The 24,964-nt window shown below is 41.4% G+C and overlaps 2 protein-coding genes across 10 annotated transcripts in view; both read left to right on the top strand.

Moving 5' to 3' along the window:
* ubap2l (ubiquitin associated protein 2-like) overlaps positions 1–11,979 on the top strand; it is a 28,899-nt gene extending 16,920 nt beyond the window's left edge. For 5 of the 8 annotated variants that reach the window (XM_027154924.2, XM_047816791.1, XM_047816788.1 and 2 more), the window contains 10 exons: positions 3,321–3,654; positions 3,985–4,073; positions 4,797–4,850; positions 5,394–5,475; positions 6,345–6,565; positions 6,945–7,050; positions 7,945–8,094; positions 9,497–9,564; positions 9,656–9,856; positions 11,854–11,979. In XM_027154924.2, coding sequence (XP_027010725.2) covers positions 3,321–3,654; positions 3,985–4,073; positions 4,797–4,850; positions 5,394–5,475; positions 6,345–6,565; positions 6,945–7,050; positions 7,945–8,094; positions 9,497–9,564; positions 9,656–9,856; positions 11,854–11,949 — 1,401 coding nt within the window. In that variant the 3' untranslated portion in view covers positions 11,950–11,979. The remainder of the gene's footprint in view (positions 1–3,320; positions 3,655–3,984; positions 4,074–4,796; positions 4,851–5,393; positions 5,476–6,344; positions 6,566–6,944; positions 7,051–7,944; positions 8,095–9,496; positions 9,565–9,655; positions 9,857–11,853) is intronic. The other 3 variants (XM_047816787.1, XM_047816789.1, XM_047816790.1) reach the window with 3 other exon arrangements.
* A 3,340-nt stretch (positions 11,980–15,319) lies between these two features.
* Positions 15,320–22,843, top strand: hax1 (HCLS1 associated protein X-1). Of its 2 annotated transcripts, none has more exons than XM_027154958.2 (7): positions 15,320–15,481; positions 16,681–16,892; positions 19,184–19,266; positions 19,416–19,476; positions 21,625–21,746; positions 22,283–22,397; positions 22,623–22,843. In XM_027154958.2, the coding sequence occupies exons 1-7, from the start codon at positions 15,411–15,413 to the stop codon at positions 22,697–22,699; spliced, it is 741 nt and encodes a 246-aa protein (XP_027010759.1). In that variant the 5' UTR covers positions 15,320–15,410; the 3' UTR covers positions 22,700–22,843. The 2 variants fall into 2 exon arrangements, with proteins under 2 accessions (XP_027010759.1, XP_027010758.1); XM_027154957.2 differs by having other exon boundaries at positions 15,324–15,481; positions 19,046–19,266.
* The last annotated feature ends 2,121 nt before the right edge of the window (positions 22,844–24,964 follow it).

Here is a 24,964-nt window from a genome sequence, read left to right as displayed (position 1 = left end):
TATTAAAGTGAAGTGTTTCATTTTAAATACTAGAACGAGTTTTATTTGAAACACTGTACAGGTTGTTTTTTTGTCGTATTGGCAAACAATTAGTTAAGTTGTGCTGAGATTATGATTTCCTTTAATTTGTATGATTTGGAACTTTATTAGAAACGCCTGCTGATTTGTTTACATTTACAGCATTTGGCAGACGGCGTTATCCAGAGCGATGTACAAAATTCTCTATCGTTGGATACATTAACTCTGGTTCACTAGGTTGCATACTTAAGATACTATGTGTCTAAAACAGTTTATTTATTTATTTTTTATATACATAACAAACAGGAGGAAGTGCTAGTTGAAGTGTTTCATGAATAAGTAGGTCTTCAATCGTCATTTTAGCCTTTCCACCGGCTAGAGAGCCATCACAGCGCCGAGTGTGACGTCACTGTATACGTGTCACGTGTCCCAGCAACGTTAGCGCAGCAGCGGCAAACACATACACAACAACAATGGCGGATGTTGCTTTACTGTTAATGCTCATGGCTTTGCGAACCTACATTGGCATCCAAACGCGGCAAATAAAACGTGTACGTGCATCTCCGTGTAATCTGCATAAACGGAGGTTGTAATCGATAAAGTACATAACGTTATTTTATCGTTAACCCAGAAAAAAAATTAGCCTTAGCATGTAGCTACCTACTATCATGTGTGCTGATAATGTATCATGTTGCGGTAAAGTAAAAGTGTATTAAACATTAGTAAACTTAAGGTACATTATCAAATGCACTAACAGTAGCCCCGCCCCCAGCTCCCGCCCCAAGCGGTTTTTAAGTCTAGACCAGCAACGTTTTGGTGCTACTTAAGAACCACTTTTCCTGGTTCAGAGCCGGTGCTTTGGCGGTTGAAACAGAAAGAACTGGTTCTAAATTAGGCTCTGGCTCCGAACCAGCACTCGAACTGCCTCGGTGGAAAAGGGGCATGAGAGTGTGAGGTGCAGAGGGAGGAGGGCTTTGAGGTAAGAGGGAGCTGGTCTGTTTTTGGCTTTGTAGGCCAGCAGCAGTATTTTGAATCTGATGTGTGCAACTACCAGAAGCCAGTGGAGGGATTGCAGCAGTGGGGAGGTGAGTGAGAACTTAGGCAGATTGAAAACAAACCGTGCAGCTGCATTTTAGATCATTTGCAGAGGATGAATTGTGGTCATAGGGTTAGACCTGCCAGCAGTGAGGTGCAGTGGTCCAGTCTTGTTTAATTAAACCAGCCGATCGTGTAGCAGAGGAAGCAATGCAGAAAACCAGCAACATCAAGAACCAAGATCACATTTACCCCCATTCTGATGGATGATTTGAACATTAACTGTAGCTTGTCATGTGTGTGGTTTATGTGCTGCAATGCTGATTTTAGATAGCACACACACCTCACAGTATCTCACTGTCCTAGTTTATATAACCTCACTGAATTTTACTACAGTGTAGCGATTTTGGCTCGCGAAGCAAGGTAAATATTTATAAGTAATTGTAATGTGTTATAGTGACTCTAAATATTTGAACCTAAGTTGAAATTAACGGTAATGGAATTAACGTTACACTTATTTGGTCTGTTCGTCCACCGAACAGGCCGTGTAACTTTTATTAATTCTATGAAGGAGGTATCTTCCCGGCCTAGGAATGTTCACTCCCTTTTTACTTTACACCGTAATTTAAATTGAATTAACTTAATAGAGCATGTAGTTCAGACCTGATGTTGCAGGTACCTTAATTGTGAGCGATACTCAGAGACAATCACTTATTTGGCACGATATGGCATTTAATGAATGAGACAAACAAAACATAAAACTAACTACACAAACAAACAAAAGAAATAGGGAAAACGAAGATGAAAATAAAGTAAAACAAAGAAATTAAAATTGGGGAAAGGGAGAAAGAGACTGGAAAGAGAAAATTAGAGAAAGGAAGGAAAGGAATGGCAAGCTTAGACACAAAAATTAATCACACCCTAACTGGGAAATCGTCAAAGAAACTTAAATTCACCTTATGAGTCAATGAAAGATTCCTGATTAAAATTATGCATCTAAATTGATTGGTAAAGGAAACGGTTACTTGCATTGGCTTACTGCACGAAGGGTCCGGATGCAACAGAGAAATCTCTGAAAAGTCAGTTAGGGTGGGGTCAGACGTTCTTCCAAGTTCTCCTGAAGATCAGAATAGTTGTCGTTCTTGGAAGTGAAGCTTGCCGGAACTTCTTTGAAGGAAGATGGAGTCGTCTTGAAGCTGTTCCGAAAGTCTGACCACGGATTAGCGGTGTTTGACAATTTAAAGGTCGCAAACTCCACCCATCTTTGGGGAGATGACCAATACTTCGGTCAGCATTTTGGAGGGAAAAACTCCCTTTGTTTCAGGTGTCTGTGGGCGTGGTTTAGCTATCAAACTTTTGGATGACTTTAAAGTTTGATCCAGGGTTTATTAAGACGGTATGGCGCCTTTCGTGCTCAAATAAAATACACCGTTGTTTAAAAAAACGAGTAACTGATAATTTTGTGGTCATTTGGATACTAAACATGAAGGGTAATGACGGTATAAAGGCAGCGGTACATTACATACATAGATCAGTAATCGAAGGGTAACTGATGTTAATACGATATTGTGTTCTTATAAAGGCAAAGAAACAAAATGAAACACAAAACAAAATGCACTTTCCTTAGGGAAGTAAAAAGAAAACGATAGCTTCGTATACATTCTGACATCAGACCTTAAAGGGGCATACAGCATTAGAACAGATATACATTAACATGCCATGATCAGTAATTGGAGTATAACTGATGTTAAATACAATGTTGTTTCTGACACATGAATAAAATACACCCTTGTAAGGAAAGTAAGGAGCAAATAATTTTAAGTCAGGCAAGCCTTCCTTAAAAGAAGAAACCATTACAAAAAGGGTTATAAGAATGAGAACCTTAGAGTATCTTCGGGTTTTATTAGTAAACAGAATGTCTCATTGTGTTTTGTGTGTGTGTGTGTTCTGTTTGAGGGCCCCTATGAGTTCAATCGGAGGAGCCACATGGGGTTATCTGGTCTTTGTGTAGGCTCCAGACATTCTGGAGCCAGGTGTGTGTGTAAAACTGGGTTGCTCATCGGTTAATTGAGGAGTAGCTGTTGAAATTTAGGGTGCCTGGGACATGAAATCTAAAATGACCTGTACCAGACGCTACAACAGTTAGATACATGGCTATACCAGTTAAAATTAACGGTTCTCTTCTAAGCAATGATCTATTTTTTTAGTTTGCACTCACATTATTTTTATTTTTTGTGCCCCAAATTATCTCCCCCTTTTTATTTCAGCATCCGAATGTGGATGGAGACTCAAGCCTGCACTCGTCTTCCTACTCCTCGGTCTCTGCAGTGGCCTCCACTGTTCCCCCTTCATCCACAGTCTCCTCCTCTTCATCCTCAGTACCCATATCTCATAATCCTGTACCTCCTTCCTCTTCCACGGTCAGTGCTGCCTCTGCTCAGATCAGTCTGGGGCCAGTCAGTAGTCTGGCTATGGGCCTGAACAGTGCAGGTGGAGTTGCCTCTATTGTCCCTCTGACTGCTGCAGCTGCTGCATCTTCGTCAGTGGCCTCCGCTTCAGCCATACCATCATCAGCTTCATCACGCAGCACGGCTGCCTCAGGTAAGACTCAAATCTAAAATCTACTTACAGATTATCATTTAAATCTTATCATATAAAACATATACTTGTCTGTCTTTAGAACAATCTAATGTTTATTTAAACTAGCCCTTTTGCGCAGTAGTTACATTACCTGGAAGTCTGCTGGGTTAAAATCCGCTGCTTTTGGCAGGAAGTACAGGTGGCTCTTGTACTAATACACACTGGTTAATCAGCAGCCTGTATTTTTTCCAATGCCGTAAAGGTTTTTTCCCTCCTGTTAACTGACAGTTTTACTCGCCATCTCCCTGCAGTCTCCTTTCAATCACACATTGTGCGCTTATTGTTGTGCAGGGAAAGCACCTCCAAACCTGCCTCCTGGAGTGCCTCCTCTCCTGCCCAACCCCTACATCATGGCTCCTGGTCTGCTTCATGCCTACCCGGTGAGAATTTTCTACTGAACACACGCTTCATTATTTTTCCCTACATTTTTTTCTTAATTGGTCATCTAAGGGCCTTTTTACACCTGGTCACATCATGTTTTCTCTGATCCTGAGCTATCGGATTTGTTAAAACTGTCTCATTTACATTAGGCCACATAAATGCGTTTTGGCGAATCGAATATCAATCCGATCTTTCTACTCCCGCCCAATATGCAAATATATTTTACCTCATTTCCGGGGTCATTGAAATAGAACACACTTTGGTGTATGCGGTTTTCAGAATTCAATCAAAAAGAAGACGAAAAAACTTGTTACGACGGTTATGCTACAAAAAACAGCATTTACTGTTTACTTCATTTTGGCTGGCAGCAGCAGTGCATTTTAAGACCCAACGAGAGACCTGGGTGAAAGATCACTTGCGGATAATGTACTTCCGTTTGGGAGGAGTAAAGCGCTGATGTTTGTGGCTTGAACAACCACATTCATTTACACCTGTCCAGTTTCATCTGAAATGCGTCCCAGACCACCTCCTGAAGTGGTTTGTACCATCGGATTTATATCCATCTCTAAAACGTTTCGGAGGGCATTTAGACCTGGTCTTTTTACGATCAGATAGCTATCTGATCACAGAAAACACATGAAGGGACCAGGTGTAAAAAGCCCCATAGCTTTAACCTGTGAATTGAGTGTAACCCATGTTCTAATGTCTGGTCTGAATCCAAGCCCCAGGTGTATGGCTATGATGATCTGCAGATGCTCCAGACAAGGATACCACTGGTAAGCTCAACAGCAGTTCATCTTACCTCAGTGTCAGGAATGTGCAGTGTGAACCATAATGGCACCCAGTGTTTTTTCACTTTGGTCATAGAGGCTTTTACTTCTTCCTCACAGCAGGCACCTGAGCACAGGTTCACCAACACGGCCTGCAGATAAACCACAAACCCCACAGATATGTCCTCATCTCAGCAATAAGGGCATGAGCCTAAAGTCCTTGTTCACACCTGATATTAATGTGTGTCCCAGGTGATTGTACCTGTTCCCTTCATGAACAGAACAGGGCATGAAGGTGCCTTAAAGATGCCATGTGATCCAGTCACAGGTGTTAGTACCCATATAGCCCATATAGCATTTGTGGTGTGAACACAGAAGTGCCTCAGCAGTGAAGTACCACTTAATCAGCTGTTTGGAAATCATGGTGTTAATCTTATAACAGCTCTTATAACATCATGTGAGACTCTGCATGGCTACGTGGCTTCTAAAGCAGGTTCGTTTTTGTGAGTATGATCGTTTCTAAGCTGCTGCTTCTTCCTTTCTGTGTAGGATTACTATAGCATTCCATTTGCGACCCCAACAACAGCACTGACGGGCAGAGACGGTGGTTTGACCAGCAACCCTTATTCTGGTGAGACTCGTTCACTGTAGTGCCACCGGTTCACTCAGTGACAAATAATCTGACACAAGGCAATAAACATCACACGTGGACGTGGATGGTTCAAACAAATTCAATTTGAAACATTTAAATTTATAGCCTAGAAATTCTTAAAAATGTAAAATAAACCCACTGAAAGTGTGAAGACACAATAGAGTGTTAGAGGATTGTCCAAATGACCCAAATAATGAATTTTGTGCATCTCAGACATTTCATGGCAGTAACATGTGGACCAAAAGTGACTCAGTCTCCACACTTTGTATTTATGGAGGACGAAGCATCCAGAACATTCCTGTGTTCTGTGTGATTTCATGCACAGTGACATTAAACACATTGCCTTTCTCCACCGTCATGGTTCCCCTTAACTGGGTCTCAAATTTTCTTTTTTCTCAGCCTTTTCAGGTTTTTTTAAACTAATATAAAAACTGTTTAGTGTTTAGTCCAGAATACACATGTATGTGATTAGACACACAATACTAGTTTAACAGAGATGGTTACATAGTGGAATGGCTTTTTGTTGTCGAGCTGATGCACAAGTGCAGTGTGTCAGGATGGAAAATATACTAAAATATTGTATTAACTATTAACTAAAATAACTATTCAGTTAAATGTGGCTTGTTTAAAGGCAACTATCAGTCATTTGTAAATAACTTAATAAAGCAAAAGAGGAAACCTTTAACCTTCAATGCATCGAGGGGAAACATCTGTAGTGTCAGATCAAGAAAAAAAGCTCATTGCGTGTCTAGAATCCCTTCTTTGTCTAAAGATCTATAATCTCTTATTAATGATGGGTTGCTCTACATTTGTTTAAATTTTTCCCTCTGTCTCATTTTGGTCTGTAGCTGGTGATCTAACAAAGTTTGGTCGTGGGGACACTTCATCTCCTTCTCCGGCCACCACGCTGGCTCAGGCCCAGCAGAGTCAGACCCAAACTCACCACACCACGCAGCAGCCCTTCCTGAACCCCGCTCTGCCCCCCGGCTACAGCTACACCAGTCTGCCATACTACACAGGCGTGCCCGGCCTGCCCAACACTTTCCAGTACGGCCCTGCTATGTTCCCGGTGAGAGTCACTCATCTTTTTCTTGATGACAAAACACTTTACAAGCATCCACATAAACCCAACATTTAGATTTATTAACCTCTAACATAATCCCTTATATTGTCATTAAGCACTGATGAGTAGGAGGGGGACAGCGAGCCATCAAGTTGCAGAAAGCCAGGCATTATCTCTATAGAGTTTGGAAGGATTGTAATCAGGATCAGAATGTGGCTAGTAAACAACGAGTTTTTTTTTTTTTTTTTTAGTCTGAGATCCACAGATTGCGTTTCTATCAATACTATTGATTATGACTCTATTTTACTAAGGATTGGTGATCTTTATTTGTAGGCTGTAAGTTGTTAGTGTTGTTGTAAATGATAGACTTTGTGTTTTTACTCAGGTAGCAGCTACGTCCTCCAAACAGCACGGTGTGAATGTCGGCGTCAACGCTTCAGCCACAGCCTTCCAGCAGGCGAGTGGATACGGATCCCATGGATACAGCACTGGTGAGATATTCACATGCGCTTATCTGTGTCCTCACCCACATGATCCAAATGCATAGAGGACTTTGACACGTGGCCTTTAACAGGGTTGTGATAGAGAACGAGTCACTGTTTCTTTCAGGAGTTGTGTAGTTATGGGATTGTCACAGATTGCACCAGCCCTTTCTCACTCACAGGACGCGTGTTGAGTGTCCTGTAAACTCACCACATTCCACATTTTAAATGTGACTCTCCTGCCAGTTTTCTCAAATTAGCATTTTTTTTTCCTTTTTCTTTTTCCATACCATCTGTAATTCACCATTGTGGTTTCTCAGACGCTGTCTGCCTGTGTGTGTGTCCTGTCTGTCTATGTGTGTAAAGGACAAAGCAGATAAAGTCTGTGATGCTACGTTAGACTTGTCTAGGTCAGGTGTTTGGCTCCTGGTTTTTCCCCACAGTAGCTGTCTGGTTTATGAGTTTCAGTGAGCTGTTTGTTAGCAGTGACGGTGGGGTGCTCAGGTCAGGCATGGGCTTATGTTCAGGTGGTGGGATGTCACATGCTTATTCATTCGCTTCCTGCGTATTCACCAGTCCACAGGCTTTCACTTGTCTTTCTTACTTGCTGTTGACGCTTCATACCTATTCACTCTGATCTGCTGTATTTTTTTTTTTACTTCCAGTACCTGCACTTCCACGTCTTGCTCACTTTTTGCTCTTTACGTTCATTTTCCTGCTTTCCCCCGACAGCTCCTCAACACACTCTGATTATAACCCCTTTGCTTCTCCAACACAGCATTTATGCTTGCTGCTTTCTTTTACTGTCTGTTCTTCCTCGTGCTCCTCCTTCCTTTTTCCGTGCCCTTGCCTGGTGTGTGTTTCTAATGCTGTGGGGCTATGGCTGTGTGTGCCCGTTTGCAGGCTATGAGGATTTGGGCCAGGCTTCAGCAGGGAGCGGGGATTTCTGTAAGGGTGGCTACAGCAATGCTGTGGCTGCTGCCGCTGCTGCCGCTGCTGCCGCTGCTTCTGCGCAAAACAAACCAGCCAGCTCAGTCACCGCGCCCGGAGTGGGTGAGTGCACATGCACGCCAAGCGCCTCACTCTCCCTTCCTCCCTCCCTCTGTCTTTCTCCCGTGTCAATCTGTCTATCTCTCTCTCTCTCTTCTTTCTCCCCGTCTTCCTCTTGTCTGTCTCTCACTCTCTCTGTTCTTTTCTCTCTGACTTTTTCCTCTGTATTTTTCTGTCATTAACCTGACTAAACTCTGAGCGATGACATGCACACCCCAGCATTAGTTTCTCCTTTTATAGCATTTGCTAACACGAAAATCAGAGTGATGTTTGTCTTTATCTACACGTGCTCCTGATCGGAATGTCAGCAATCTTCATCAGGCTTTAAATTGCGTTTAAGTGGCGCTGGACCAGTGATGGAGATGAGGAGCAGGTGTCGCTGCTCCAGCTCACTTTAAATCATGGTGATATGCCCAGTCCCGTCATCTGCTGAGAAACTGATGATTATTACATCAGAATTCTCTCCTATCTGTACTCTGCTTATTGTCTTTGTGTAGCGTAATGATTTGATTTATTTTAAGATGTTTCTGCAAACAGGTAATATGCTGATGTTTATGATTTGAGCTCTGAATGTAAGCCAAGAGCTATTTTAGTTTCTCATATATTTCTCACAGTTTGTGTGAGTCTCTGAGGTGCCCCTGAACATCACCTACAGATTTATATATGCATATGTTCTTTAAACACTTCATGACAGCAGGCTCAGTTGCTTGACTCTACTGCGCATCACACCAGGATGGTGCTGATGTTTTTTTAGCCTGTGACTCTCAAACACATCCACTGTCCTGACTGTGGGATCAGCTTGTTCAAGACCACAGGAATTCCTGTCTCAAATGGAGCTGTAATTACACTGTATGGATTAGAATTATGTGCACCCCGACCATCAACCCCATATGTGGTTCTTCCCGATGATGTTACTACAAAGTCTGAAGCACACAATTTTACAGAATGTCTGTGTACTGTTACATTATAATTCCCAATTACTGGAGCACAGAGACTCAAACCCTGTTTCATCATGACAACGTCCCTGTACACAAAGCACAGCGCTCCATGAAGACATGGTGTGTGAGGGTTGGAGTGAAGGACTCGAGTGTCCTGTACTAAGCCCTGACTCTGACTCAACACCACTGAACACCTTTGTGATGAACTGGAACAGATAAGGGAGAATAAATGTGGAATGGGATGCATAACAAGCACATATAGGTGTGATGGTCAGGTGTACACATGCTTTATAGAGTGTCTTGTACAGGCCAAAAAAGCAGCTGCTGTAAAGATTAAGATTTTTTCTTTAAAGTGTTGTCTGTTGCACGTTCTCTCCTCCTGACCTGAGGATTTTTATAAACTCTTTTTTTTCTTTGGTTGTGTTCCTGTATGAAGAGTAACGGTTGTATGTCTGCCTTTCCATCAGGAGTCTCTGTTACATCCAGCAACACAGGTGTCCCTGACATTTCAGGGTCTGTTTACACAAAGACACAGGTAAACACTGATCCTAAAATCCTTTATATGATATTACTGTTTATATGAGAGAATTGTTTATTTTCTGTGCTCTGTGTATGTGTTTTTGTAGTCCTTTGAGAAGCAGGGTTACCACGCAGCAGCAGCAGCACCAGGAGCTTCGTTCAGTGTGCCGTCAGCACTGGGCAGCGGCGGCCCCATCAACCCCCCGGCTGCAGCACCGTATGCCCCGGCGCCTTTCATGCACATCCTCACTCCTCATCAGCAGCCCCACTCACAGATGCTGCACCACCACCTACAGCAGGACGCCCAGGTGAGCAGCAGCCAATCAGCACACGTCATCTGCTTCCTTCTTATTATATAAATAAGTGAGAAAAATACTTGCTTGATTTTGTAGGTTTTATATAAACTGTGTTATGCAGATTAGCAGCTTCACCTTTCAGAGCTAGCTACATTTCTCTATTACTATAGATGTTTATCTAATCGTTTGGATTTGTCACTTAAATCATCTTTAACTTTAAAGTCACCGAATAAATTTTACTTGACATTACAACGGCACCCTTCAAGGCATTGGAAATATTTGGCAGCAAGTGAAGAGTCAGTTTTCGGAGAAATGAGCAAGCTTAAGATCTGAATAGCTTTGACAAGAGCCAGATTGTGATGGTCAGAGTGTATCCAAAACAGCAGGTATTATGGGGTGTTAACAGTATGCAGTGATTAGTACTAAACAAAACTGGTCCAAGGAAGAACAACCAGTAAACCAGTGACACCAGACGTGAAGGCTAGACTGTGGTCTGAAGATCTGCACTGAAAAATATTACTCCTGATTTTATTCTTATTGATTGATCTGTTAGACCAGAGGTCACTAACAGGTGGACCGCGGTCCGGGTCCGGACCCAGAAGCTGTCCAATACGAACCCGGACCTACGGCCAAAACAAAAGGCCAGCTTTTGCAATCTTTACGGTAAAGGAAGTGGAAACGCACAGACCAGTTGCATGTGATTTAAGCCATCCCACGTGATACCACTCAGCCATTCAAGTCTGTGCATTCCTGAAGTAAACACTGCGACTTAACAGTGCAAGACAGATAGGAGAGAATTAAAGTAAAGTGAACACATGAAAGAAAGTACACATGAAAGAAAGCTAGCGATACATGTAGAAAACAAAGGGAGCGAAACAGATGAGTGAGACAGAAAGGGAGAGAAACAGACGAGTGAGACGGAGAAAGGGAGAGAAACAGATGAGTGAGACGGAGAAAGGGAGAATAAAGAACAAATGCCACCCTCCAAAAAAAGAAAAGTGGACAGCGAAAATAGAGCATTTAATCCAGAATGGACAGACTCATTTCTGTTCATACTTCCCACTTCACACTAAACCAGTGTGTCTCATATGTTCAGAAACCGGGGCACGTATTAAAAGTGGCAATGTGAAACGCCATTATAAGACAAAATATAAAGGTTTTGAACAAACATATCCACTCAAATCTGAAGACAGCGTCCCTGAGACAGCTTTCCCAGGTCTGAGGAAAGTTGCCCTATACATCCTGACCATGTTTTGCTCTACATACAACTGCGAGGCAGCTTTCTCTACAAAACATAATCCAATCTAAATATGGTTCCAGGCTCACTAATGAGCACCTCCACATGTGTATGAGAGCGGTCCTGACTCCATTCAAGCCCAGGTTTAAAATCCAGGCAAGACAAGCTAGAGCTCAGATCTCTCTCTGAGATATAAAAGGGAAAGTTAAGCACTTTATTTAAACATACACAATTTTCACATTTTATTTATTTTCTCTTATATTGAAATGTAGCGCTACTTTTATTTATTTAATGAGAGAATGTTATACATATCTACAATCATACATATGTTCAGTTCTATGTTACGTGACATTAAATATTGTCAAAAAGTTTTTGAATTGTTCTGAATTTATTTGGTTTGACAGTCAGGTATTGATTGCTTGCAGATGTTGATACTACTAGGCTACATAAATATATATCACACTAACTAGTTAGACATTATCATCTTCAATAAATTTTCTCTTACAGGACCTCTTTCAATTTTATTTGAATACCTCTGTGTTAGACACTCCAATGTGATCACTAGTGAATCCTAACGCAAAACACTCACACCGATGTGACCGTTTTCATCTCATGTGAGATCTTGTACTAAAGCTTGCCAGCCTTACACACTGTAGAGAATTCCCTGTATGTTAGGATCAGGAAACACTATACTGTATACATTTTAAACAGCTGCCCCTGCTGTATTGCTAAAAACCTCATTTGACCTGTCTGTCTGTCCCCTTTTCCTCAGACCGGCTCTGGACAGCGAAGTCAGAACGCTTCCATTCAACAGAAGTCCCAGATCAACAAGTCTACTTACAACAGCTACAACTGGGGAGGCAATTAACTTTTACTGTTTCCAATCTGGTGTCCAAAATAAAAGAGGCTGAAATTAGGGGACCCTTCTCTTCCACTCTAAATCATCTGCGGCACTGTTCTTTCGCTTCTCCCTGTCCATTTGCCCTACAGTACTTCTCCATAGCCGTGGTGGTACTCCACTAAAGCGGTAGTTGTGTGTGTGGGTGGGATGGAGGGGTGACGACTGGGGAGGGAGTGTTAAAGGGGAAACTCACAGCCAGGCATAGAGTGTTTGCAGTTTGCATTGAGTTTCATCATCTCTCCTTTCATTCTGTCATTATGTATGTAACATAGAGCTATTTTCTAAACAAGTTTTTTGTAACTGGTGGAAGAGAAGTTGGGATCATGGCTTGGCAGGGAGTCTCCTGCCCCTACTTGCACCCTGCTTGATTTAAACCCAAAAATATATATTAAAGTTATACACAGGGCACAAAGATATGACAGATGTTCCAGGTGTGTGGGAATGTGAGTTTTCTAGAAACCCCTTTGTTTCTCATGCTTAATTGAGAGTCTGTGATATGGGTGTAAATGGACTCCATTTTGTTTGAACCCTTTCAATCATCCTAAGATTATTGTACAGGCTTTGTAAATGAAGAGGACACTGTTCACATGCATATCCATCTTCTTTATATTATGCATAAGGTGTTTTTTTATTTTTTTCTTTCCCCTTTCTCTCTTTTTTCCCCATGGAAGAGGGGGGTGTTTATGCTTAACTTGGCATGACCTTTGAGGTATAACCGTCTGCTCTTACTAGAGAGCTTGCCGTATACGTACATCACCTCGTAAGTGTGTCCTCCTCAGACATTATATGTGGCAATGTTCTGCTCCCTTTCCCATATTTTATTGATTTTCTGTTAATTAGAAAAGTATGAATGGATAGATTTGTATTATCAGTTTCCTTATTTTTTTTTGTCAGTGGCTCTTTCTTTTTGTACTGTGCGTTTTAAAAGGAAAAAATAAATGGATAAATTTGTCCTGTACATACATATACATATATATAAAAACACAAGTACTGTAGTCCATGTTTGTTCGATGGCTTCCTTCCTCAATTCTTTACACATAGACCTAAAGTTTGTTTCATATTTTTTTTTATTTTGTAATATATATAAATATTAAGTAAATAAACAAGAAAAAGACATTTTCATCATTTTGGATGTGAATGTCTTTTTTAAGAAAATAATTGTGGATGTCCTGTGCCTTCTGTGTGTTTGTCTAAACTGCAAAGATGAGGGATGATGGAACATCAGCTGAAATGTTTGGAGGTCTTGGAAAAAACAGTCAGGTGTCTGTGGCTGGATTATTTTGAAAACCCATTTACTTTAAGGAACTGTATATAAATATATTAACTATATATGTGTTAATTGTATATAAGAATATTTCACAATTTCAAAATGGTGTGTAAATCTTATTTTTAAGCCCTTTGGCATTGGATGCTGGCCTGTAAATCCACATTGGTTAGGAGCCAGTTTAATAAATTCTGTGGTGAAAATTCTGTCTAAAATCCTTTTGTTTAAGTGGCGTTTCCTTAGACAGTGAACATATCCCACTTTGATCATCACTTTGTGCTTTAATAAAACTTTAAAGTTTCCCATTGTAAACTCACAACTAGAAGACTTATTTTGTATGTCACTAATGTCAACAAATTTTTGGAAACCTAATTACTTCTAATCTATCATTCTCGGTTCTTTTTATAAGAAATAAAATACATAATACCAGCTGGGTGAGATGGATCCTGAGTGGGTTATGTGAAACAAAAGTATGTGCACCCCATGACCATCAAACCCATGTCGTTCTTCCCCAAATATTTGCTACAAAGTTGGAACACGTTTGTATTCATGCAGTCCAAAACATCATGGACCAGTAAGAACATGTTGAGCAAAATCTGCAAAAATATGTGCAATTTTACACTCCCCGTTTCCTGCCTTTTCTTCCACCCTGTAGTAAGGGCCTTCACTGGAAACTGCACTCGCATCAAGCTGAAACGTTTGTGCATCCTTAACCATCACACCCTTATTTGGTTCTCCACTGTGTTCCTACAAAGTAGGAAACCATTGACTTGTCCTGTGATGTTATAATTTCCCTTTACTGGAACTCAGAGACTCGACCCCTGGTCCATCAAGACAACGTCCCTGTTCACAAAGCACAGAGCTCCATGATGACACGGTGTGTGAAGGTTGGAATGAAGAACTCGAGTGTCCTGCACTGACCCCTGACTCTGACTCAACACCACTGAACACCTAGTGGAAAACCTTCCCAGAAGAGTGGAGCTTATTATACCAGGAACGGCGGAATAAATCCATGGTAATAAAGATGTGTTTTGATTGGGATGTCCAACAGTGATGCAGGGCTGTCAAGTGTCACGCATTGAGAGTGACAGTCACTCATTTCGGTCTTTTGTCACGCTCTCCTGCCACACATCGAATTTCTCACGCAGAAAAACTTTTTGACTATTTATCATATATTTAACATGCCGCAGCGCCCAAAATGTATCAGTCCGCACCGCTGTCTCTATGGAATCGGGCAGGAACCAAACGGAGATGTCACGCTTGCCTACCTTCAAAACTCGAGAGCCCTGGTGATGTGATGCTTGTGTTTACCGTTTTCGGTCTTCAAATTATTGTGTTGCAATTCAAAAACCACAATTCTGTTGACCATATGTGTCAACTTTATTAAAGGTGACACAGTGTGATGTTTTTTCATTATATGAAGACACTGATATTAAATGACTAGAATAGCTTGCTGTATGCAGTAAATAAGAGGTTGTTAGGTTTCTAGCCTCATCCCTGAATGTAGGAGTGAGATGTTTGTGTTGTGGAGGTGCATCAGGTCTCCACAGAGACACAGTGTTTATATGTAGTTTTTATAAGACATTAGCTAAAGCTGCATGAGGGACCTGTGTGTGTTTATGGTGGTGTTTTGGTTTGCTGGTAAAGGGGAAGCATTAAGTCATTTTATATGGTACTTTTATTCAGTGAACAGAGGTTTCTTATATGTATTAAATTTAAATTATTACGGTTGTTTTGCCAGAACCACTTTCTGTGGCGCTGATTTCAATAAATTCGTTATTGTCGAACTCGGAATGACGTCGTGTACGAGGACGCTTCTGTTTGTGATGTTGTTAGCATGAAGCTAACTGACGAGTCGGACCGGTCCACTTCCTGACGTGGACAGGCTGTACCGTGTGCATTCTGCGTACGGATGTATACTTGTGTGGATGGAAAGTTTAGTGTTTCTAACTGTTTATTACAACTATTGAACTGTTTTTAGCTTTCAGACTAACTGCCTTAAAGTTTTAATTTATAGTCTAATAGAGAAATCCCAGCCGAACTCCACCCACAAATGCGCTGGATTGTCGGTTCCGCGGGACGTCATCACGCTGGTCTCGCGCCTCGGCGTGTCATTGTGCACCGTATGGCTGTTCGGTGACGGTTTACTTGTGTTTAACAATAAATGAGTGTATTTGATCTGTTTCGTGGATTTTTTGGGGTTCCAGGGGGTCGCAACCGTGGCGGTGACCAGAGGTGAGTCACATTAGATATTACAGCAAAATTTTAGTGCTTATAACTCAGCTGCTTCACTCTGCAGATTGGATTTAAAGACGAAACTGTTTGTTACTTAGAAAGTTAACAAAGTATTTATTAATTAAGCTGGAGTTAAGATGGATTAAGCTCTTTCTGGAGTCATTTTATTACATTTGTATAAAAGTTTTCAACCTCTGAGTTCAGTGACGTCAAATCAACATGGCAGCTTACAGCAGTATAGTCAACACAGTCAACACAGTAGTCAACACAGTAATATAGTCAACACAGCAATACAGTCAACATAGCAATACAGTCAACACAGTAACACAGTAAACAGAAGCACAGTAATACAGTCAACACAGTAATATAATAAACACTACCAACACAGCAATACAGTAAACACAGTAATACAGTAAACATAGTAATAGTCAACACAGTAATACAGTCAGCACAGCAATAGAGTCAGCACAGTAATAGTCAACACAGTAATATATAAACACAGCAGCACAGGAAACCCAGTAATTCAGTAAACACAGTAATACAGTCAACACAGCAGCACAGTAAACACAGCCAACACAGCAGCACATTAAACACAGTAATACAGTAAACACAGAAGCACATTAATACAGTCAACACAGCAGTACAGTAAGCACAGTAAACACTAATACAGTAATACAGTAAACACAGTCAACACAGCAGTACAGTAAGCACAGTAAACACTAATACAGTAACACAGTCAACACAGCAGCACAGTAATACAGTAAACCCAGTAAGCACAGTAAACACTAATACAGTAATACAGTAAACACAGCAGCACAGTAAACACAGTTAACACAGCAGCACAGTAAACACAGTAATACAGTAAACACACACGTTACCTCTGCCTTGGGTTCTAGGTGTTGAACGTCGTCTTCCACGTGAAACGGAGATAAACCTTTCACGGTACAACACACAGTACTACAAAAACACATTTGTATTACCATAGTATTACTCATTGAGTTAATTTATTGATAAAAATATACCTGCCCCAGCAGTAAAAAGTTGCCTGGGTTGTGTATGTATGTGTGGGCAGAGCTATCAAAAAAGGGGTGAGACCCATTTGTGTTAGGGGCGTGTTTGTTTGGGTGATTTCAAATGTCAACATTGGCTTTCACAGATTGTGCACCTCACCTTTAAGGATAAATTTAATCTTTTGTCAGGGAACCCTTCTTTGAATGGTTGACTCATGAAGACGATGATGATGATGATGATGAAGTGGAGGATGGATTTCATCACGAATACTTTGATGATGGGCTCAGGTTCGATTTCAGTTTTGGGCCAAACAGAATGCGCATCCAGCAGCCACAGCTATTTGAGCAAATATTCCAGGAAATGGAGGACATGTTTGCCAGTTTAGGCTCCTTCAGACATGGTATGCTTCATCTTTTCAGCTCTTACATTTTTTTCAGCTCTTACATTACGTTTTGTTTTATCTACCTCAGGTATTTTTTTTTTTACAGTTTCTCTATACTATGTAATGTAGTTAACATAGTAAGTTTTAAGAGAGTTTTTCCCCTCTCATAGCACACTGTTCTTGCTTTAGCTTCTCTGAAATCTGTAGTTTTAAAAGTGAAAGTGACGTGACATACAGCTAAGTACGGTGACCCATACTCAGAATTTGTTCTCTGTATTTAACCCATCCAATGACACACACAGCAATGAACACAGTGTGAACACACACCCGGAGCAGTGGGCAGCCATTTATGCTGGGGCACCTGGGGAGCAGTTGGGGGTGGTTCGGTGCCTTGCTCAAGGGCACCTCAGTCGTGGTATTGCCGGCCCGAGACTTGAACCCACAACGTTAGTGTTAGGAGTCAAACGCTCTAACCATTAAGCCACGACTTCCCTGTTTCCTTTCACTGGAGCTCAGAGAATCGAACCCTGGTCCATCATGACAGCGTCCCTGTTCACAAAGCACAGAGCTCCATGAAGACATGGTGTGTGAAGGTTGGAGTGAAGAACTCGAGTGTCCTGCACTGAGCCCTGACTCAACACCACTGAACACCATTGTGATGAACTGGAACACAGACTGAACCCCAGACCGCCTAACTCTCACATCATCAGTGTCTAATCTCACTGATGCTGTTGTATATTAATGGACAAATTAAAAAGGTAAGGGGAAAACCTGGGAGTAGAGATGAGAGAGAACAAGCTTACTCAACCCCAGATGGATCCTTATGGGCAGAAACAATTAAGCACATGAGAGATGCTGCTCTAAATCATACTGATGTCATTTATTGAGCATTCGTTTGATTGGAAGCACGTTCAAGAACCATGTCCAGTGTTTCACATCAACCAATGACAGACCAGCAATTTAACAAAGAGTGGTGTCTCAACAGATATCCTCATGGGAGACTTCACTGCCATGGTTATTAGTGACAGCACTGTTATGAAGAGGTGATGGGAGGACTTGGCCACACAGGCAAGAATGGTGAGACACTCATGCTTGGAAATGCTCGAAATTATGGAATTCCTGTTTCTAAATTCCCCTTCAGAGATACAGTGTTTGGTGAAATATTCAACCATCAATATTCAATCCACTACAGTTCATGTACCGACAGAACCACTCTACTGAGGATGCCATTGCTCATCTTCTACACACCACGATGAGCCACCTGGACTGCAGAAAAAGGAATTATGCAAAAATGCTGTTTGTGGACTACAGTTCAGCGTTTAACACCATAACACCTCCATACATATACACTTTATGTTTTTTTAATGATTGTCCTAACACATTTATGTATATGTATATACATTATTTTTCCACATATTTTAATATTTGGATCAATCAGACTACATTATGTAATACGTACAGTACGTACGCTTACCTCCGCCTACTACCGGTATGTTGCAAAACAACATTTGTTTCTTCCTAACCATAATGCTCTCCACACTCCAGTCCAGTAGGTGGTGGTAAATGCACCTTAAGTTGGTTTGCCATACGAACATTCAAACTACAGGCTATCACTTACACGGTTGTAAATGGGAATAGAGCATCAATGAATCTATGGTTTGGAAGTGGAGGAAGCAAGAAAATTAACTGTGCCAAGTTAAGAAAACAGAGTAGATAAGGACTTTGATGGATTTGTGGAAGATTGATTAAAAAATAATGTGTGTGTATTGTTAAATAGTAGAATAAAGTTCAACTAAACTTACTGTTTTGCTTCCGTTACCTTTTTTTGTGGACTGTATGTTTTAGCATGCGCCTTATAATACGGTGCGCCTTATGTATGGGTTAAGTACAGAAATAGACCCCGTAATTGAGACTGCACCTTATAATCCTGTGCGGCTTATGGTGCGGAAAATACTGTAGTTTTGATATAGCTTATACTTTTTATTTATCAATCTCCTGTTGGTTTTGGTTTTTTTTTTTATCCTAAATTGCATTCCTTTTTATGCCTATTTACCAGACAGATGCAAAAAGCATTTCATTGCATGTCATACCCTGTATGTATGTGTATGTGACAAATAAAATTTGATTTTGATTTGAACATTAGAGGGAAAAACTTGTTTTTTCCCCCTAAGATTTGCCCAGTGTTGAGGCTCCACCTCAGAGGAGACCAGCAGATGAAGGAAGCAGGAGAGCAGGAAGACGTGAGAACTCTCTCAGAGACTTTATGTTAAAGCACCCAGATGATTATGCCCATAACTCTCATTCTGTAGCACCAAGAGATGTGTGTCCTTCATCCCCTGGTGGCCCAAGTGCACCTAGGAGCCCGTTTCATCACTGGACGCCATTTTCCAGGGTAAGACTTGTACAATCTTATCTAAGATGATAAAAGCACTTTTTCCAGAGAGTCAGGAAGAGAAGGAAGGGCTGTTGGTCATATTATTTCTATTACAATAAAAAAAGGATGTTAATGTTTATTCAAATTAAAGTTGTGTGTTATTTCAGTTTCGGGATGTTTGGAGTGATGGAACAAGACCAAAGGAGGAAGAAAAGAAAGTGGATGGAGGTGAGACTTTTTCCCACAGGGATCACCTTGAAAGCACCCACTTCTCCCCACACACTCACACATCTCACACAGACACACACACCTTGCCCCCCACAACACTCATCTCACACAGACAAACATACACACCTTGCCCCACACATACCACACACACACCAAACACCACAAACACACTCACCACAGATGTTACATATCTGAACAAAACATCAAAACAATCACATTGAAGTTAACAAACATTTGATCCTCAGGCTTCAAGCTGTTAAATTATTGTTCAGCTCATTTTTATAATGAAATAAACAAAGCTGTGTATTGACATGGTCTCTGCACTGGTCAGCAGTGTAGTACTTTATTAATTGTGAGTTATAAATGATGTAGCATGTGTTTAAAGGTCTCTGATAGAGAATGCAGAAAATTTACTGATTTTTGTTTGTGTGTGAGTTGTGAGTGCCTCGGATGATGTTTACAGATGGTTTAGTTTTGTTTCTTGTATATTTCCTCTCTCTAATCTTCTCTCTATTATAAACTTTGAGTTGATACGTGAGGATTAAAAGGACCATATTAAAAAGGGAAAGATCAGAATCAGGTTTATTGGCCAAGTGACACTCAAAAGTACAGACATAAATAACACTATACATTTAGCTTGGACTATACAAAACAAAAACAGACAAGACAAGACAATACAGACGATGTGATACTCGTACTCTATCACATACTTGTATTAAATATGAATACGGAATATATGAAGATCAGTTATGTACATAAAGTGTGAGAAGTGCATGGGAGTGCAAATAACAATATTGTGCATTATTATGCTTTTTATACAATATACAGCAGCAGCAGTGTGTGTAACGTATACGGATGATGTGATGACTGACAGTTCTTATAATGCAGTACTTATAGATATGAAGCAGGGAATTATAATTATGGTGAGTTGAAAAAAAAAAGTCAGAAAAAGTCATACATTTAACAATAAGATTTTAAGGCCATAAAAAGACATAAAAACGTCCAGATTTTCCATACAAGGTCATAAAAAACATTTAACCACATCTTACATTGATATGCTCGTCCATTAATTTGTTCTTCAATCAAAATGCGCTTGTGGCGGCAATGGCATTCATTTGTTTGAACTGATGTAGTTCTGTATGAGGAATCTGGGTGGTATCACAGTGTTCCAGAACTACAAGGTACATGCGGCAGCATACAGACTTGTCGGAAGGACTTTCACAGATCCCCGCGTGATCTCCAAACATACTGTATCATACTGAGTCACTGCTTAGTTTAATTGAAATCATCCTGGCTATCACAATGGGAAAATGTACCTTTAAAGATTTGTAGCTCGAAGACGGTGCGTTTAGTAGCTGGCTCAAGCCCGTCGCTAACAATCGGTATCAAGCCTATTACACTCTGTGTAAGAAGACGTTGGAGCTGTCTAGTTTAGGCATAAAAGCCTTGAAGTCGCATGCAAAGTTGGAAAAGCATATCGTTGCTAAAATAATAAAGACTTTTGAAAGGAATCTTAATGACTGAAGTTATTTATCGTGTAGGTCATAAATTCAAATCATAATAGTCATTAAAAAGGTCTTAAAAAGTCTTAAATTTGACTGATTAAACCCTGTGTATTGTACAAGTCCTGGGGAGTGGGCAGGGGGGCACCAATTATTTTTTCTGCTGTTTTTATTGTGCGTTGCAGTCTGTAACTGTCCTGTTTTGTTGCTGCTCACACCAGATGGTGATGGATGTGAACAGGACAGATTCAATGACTGCAGTGTAGAACTGCATCAACAGCTCCTGTGGCAGACCAAACGTCCTTAATTGACATAGAAAGTACATCATCTGCTGGGCCTTATTGAGAATGCAGTTTATGTTGTACTCCCATTTCAGGTCTTGGGAAATGGTAGTGTGCAGAAACTTGAAGGCCTCCACAGATGACACAGGGCTGTTGATGTTGATATTTTTCAATTTGCACATTTTTCCACTATACATACAACTGTCTATATTATGTGTTCATGTCTTGTCAATGTCATTCTGTTACACTGTGGAGCTTCTGTACTAAAACAAATTCCTCGTATGTGGAAACATACCTCATTCTGATATTTGGAGCTTCTCTTTTTCTCTGCTTACATATTTTCCTGCCTCCATTTCCCCCCTCAGATCTAGACTCTCAGGTGTCTTCAGGGGGACTGGAACACATCTTAACCCCAGCTCCCTCCCAGCCAAACACACGATCCTCCTTTAAGTCTGTAACAGTTATGAAAGTGGTTAAGCCTGATGGGGTGAGTGATCTTGATCCCTTTTCTGATCCTTCCTCTAGGACATGTGAGCTCAGTCACCACATTGTGTTTTCACCACACACAGTTTAATCCTCAATTCTGTTTGGTCAGAAGGTGTGTAACATGAATGATAGGTTTATATTAATTCAGTAATTCGCCCATAATAAGTTGTTGATTGTCTAGGCAGGAAGGCTTCACATAATCTAGACTAATAAATGGACAGGGGGGGTAGCAAAGAAAAAACATTAAATTGTATGACATGTTTTTTATTAATAAATTAAACATTTTATTTGTTGTAAAATTGCTGTTTTATGAGCAGAAGAACACAACGTGGACTGAGCTGAGATATGAAAATAAACCACTTCAGAGATATTTTTATAGAACTGTCTGGAGTGTGTTATTGCTCATGTAATTGTCAATGAACGTTAAGAGCATTTCTCTTAGATGTACCATAAATGTGTGTCTGTGTGTGTGTCTGTCTACGTGTCTGTGTGTGTCTGTCTGTGTTTGTGTGTCTGTGTGTGTGCGTGTGTGTACAGACAGTAGAAGAGAGACGTACAGTGAGGGATGGCCTGGGTAATGAGGAGACTACAGTGATTCGCTCAGGCCCTGGTGCTCAAGAAGGTCCACATGATGATGCTTCTCCTTCAGCAGGTCTGCTGCTCAAAACACTGCTCTCAAAACGGCTGCAGACACTTCACAAGCTGCATGAGCTGGGGATAATATTCAATAATATTTCATTATATCTTTAAATCAACAGTCTCATTTGAGATTATTCTTTAAGATGAATATTATATATTATATTTAAACTAGGAATAATCTTCAATATTTTATGTTTTGTTTTGCTTTTCAGATTTTAAATTGTACTTCATGTTTCAGGTGCTCCAGAGCCTTTCTCTGACATGCAAGATGACTTCTCCATCTTCTCCAAGTTCTTTGGTGGCTTCAGAAGATGAACAGAGATACAGGTGAACAGAAGATGAACAGATACAGTTCCGAGGATGAGACACAGAAATAAAAGCAGTGACATTAAGTTACATGTTTTTTTCTTAAGAACAGCTGAATAAATGAATTAACACATAAAGTAATGGGCACTCCTCTGTGTGTGTGTCTGCTGCATTCTTTTATCATTTAAAAATATTTTATATACAGTATTCAGTGTGTTTTTGTGGAAATTTATTAAAGCTTAATTTTTAGGATCTAAATAAAGGTTATTGTGTCATTATATACTGTATGGGGCATTGTGGCCTCACTGTACTGTAGCGTAGATGAAGGGAATAAATTACATCCACCAGACAGCACTTCACACCCATGTTTGTTTCTTTCCCAAACTGTTACTATGCTATTTTACATATTTATCATTTCTTGTGTTAATTTGTATTCTATCCATCCATCTTCTACCACTTATCCGGGGCCGGGTCACGGGGGCAGCAGTCTAAGCAGGGATGCCCAGACTTCCCTCTCCCCAGACACTTCCTCCAGCTCTTCCGGGGGAATACCGAGGCGTTCCCAGGCCAGCCGAAAGACATAGTCCCTCCAGCGTGTCCTAGGTCTTCCCCGGGGCCTCCTCCCGGTTGGACATGCCCGGAACACCTCTCCAGGGAGGCGTCCAGGAGGCATCCGAAACAGATGCCCGAGCCACCTCAGCTGACTCCTCTCGATGTGGAGGAGCAGCGGCTCTACTCTGAGCTCCTCCCGAGTGACCGAGCTCCTCACCCTATCTCTAAGGGAACGCCCAGCCACCCTGCGGAGGAAACTCATTTCAGCCGCCTGTATCCGGGATCTCGTCCTTTTCGGTCATGACCCAAAGCTCATGACCATAGGTGAGGGTAGGAACGTAGATCGACCGGTAAATAGAGAGCTTCGCCTTGTGGCTCAGCTCTTTCTTCACCACAACAGATCGGTATATCGACCGCATCACTGCAGAAGATACACCAATCCACCTGTCGATCTCCCGCTCCAGCCTTCTCTCACTCGTAAATGAGACCCCAAGATACTTAAACTCCTCCACTTGAGGCAGGAGCTCTCCACCAACCTGAAGGGGGCAAGCCACCCTTTTCCGACTGAGAACCTTGGACTTGGAGGTGCTGATTCTCATCCCCGCCGCTTCACACTCAGCTGCAAACCGTCCCAGTGCACGCTGAAGGTCCTGGCCTGAGGAAGCCAACAGGACAACATCATCTGCAAAAAGCAGAGACGAAATTCTGTGGTCCCCAAACCGGACCCCCTCCGGCCCCATACTGCGCCTAGAAATCCTGTCCATATAAGTAATGAACAGGGCCGGTGACAAAGGGCAGCCCTGCCGGAGTCCAACATGCACCGGGAACAAGTCTGACTTACTGCCGACAATGCAAACCAAACTCCTGCTCCGGTCATATAGGGACCGGACAGCCCTTAACAGAGGGCCCCGGACCCCATACGCCCAGAGCACCCCCCACAGGTCACCACGAGGGACACAGTCGAAAGCCTTCTCCAAATCCACAAAACACATGTGAACTGGTTGGGCAAACTCCCATGAACCCTCCAGCAACCTGGCAAGGGTATAGAGATGGTCCAGTGTTCCACGACCGGGACGAAACCCGCATTGTTCCTCCTGAATCCGAGGTTCGACTATCGGTCGAATTCTCCTCTCCAGTACCCTGGCATAGACTTTTCCGGGGAGGCTGAGGAGTGTGATCCCCCTATAGTTAGATCCCCCAGTACAGTTTGTATTCTATCAAATCATCAAATTAAAAACAAGGTGATTAAAGTTAAAATAACAGAATCAGCATAAATATCTGAAGTGCAAGTGATTATTGAACTTCAAAACTTCAACTATATGTTGATACTTAATGAACTGGATAATCTCAGATGTATGATGTTTAAAAAGTGTAGGAAGTTCATGAACTCAAATCCATCACGTCAGTGGTGCCCCCAGAAACTTTTAATAGGGGTGGCCAGAGGAGGCCACAGAAAATCTTGGGCTGGCACCAAAAAAACAAAAAAAAAAACAGTGTAGTGTGTGTTATACTCGTTTCGTTTGGTGGCACCAATCAATCTACAATCTTTTTTTGGTGGCTGCAGCATGTTATTTATTTATTTATTTATTTATTTATTTATTTTTCCACTTCCTGAGCTATTGTGAATTTTCGTTATGCATTCAAATTCAAATTCATACTAGGGGTGGCCACAGGGGTGGCCGTGGCCACCACTGGCCACCCCTTGGGGGCGCCCCTGCATTA

Source organism: Tachysurus fulvidraco, chromosome 7 (assembly GCF_022655615.1).
Source record: "Tachysurus fulvidraco isolate hzauxx_2018 chromosome 7, HZAU_PFXX_2.0, whole genome shotgun sequence".
NCBI lineage: Eukaryota > Metazoa > Chordata > Actinopteri > Siluriformes > Bagridae > Tachysurus > Tachysurus fulvidraco.
This window is presented reverse-complemented; position numbering and strand designations above follow the sequence as displayed.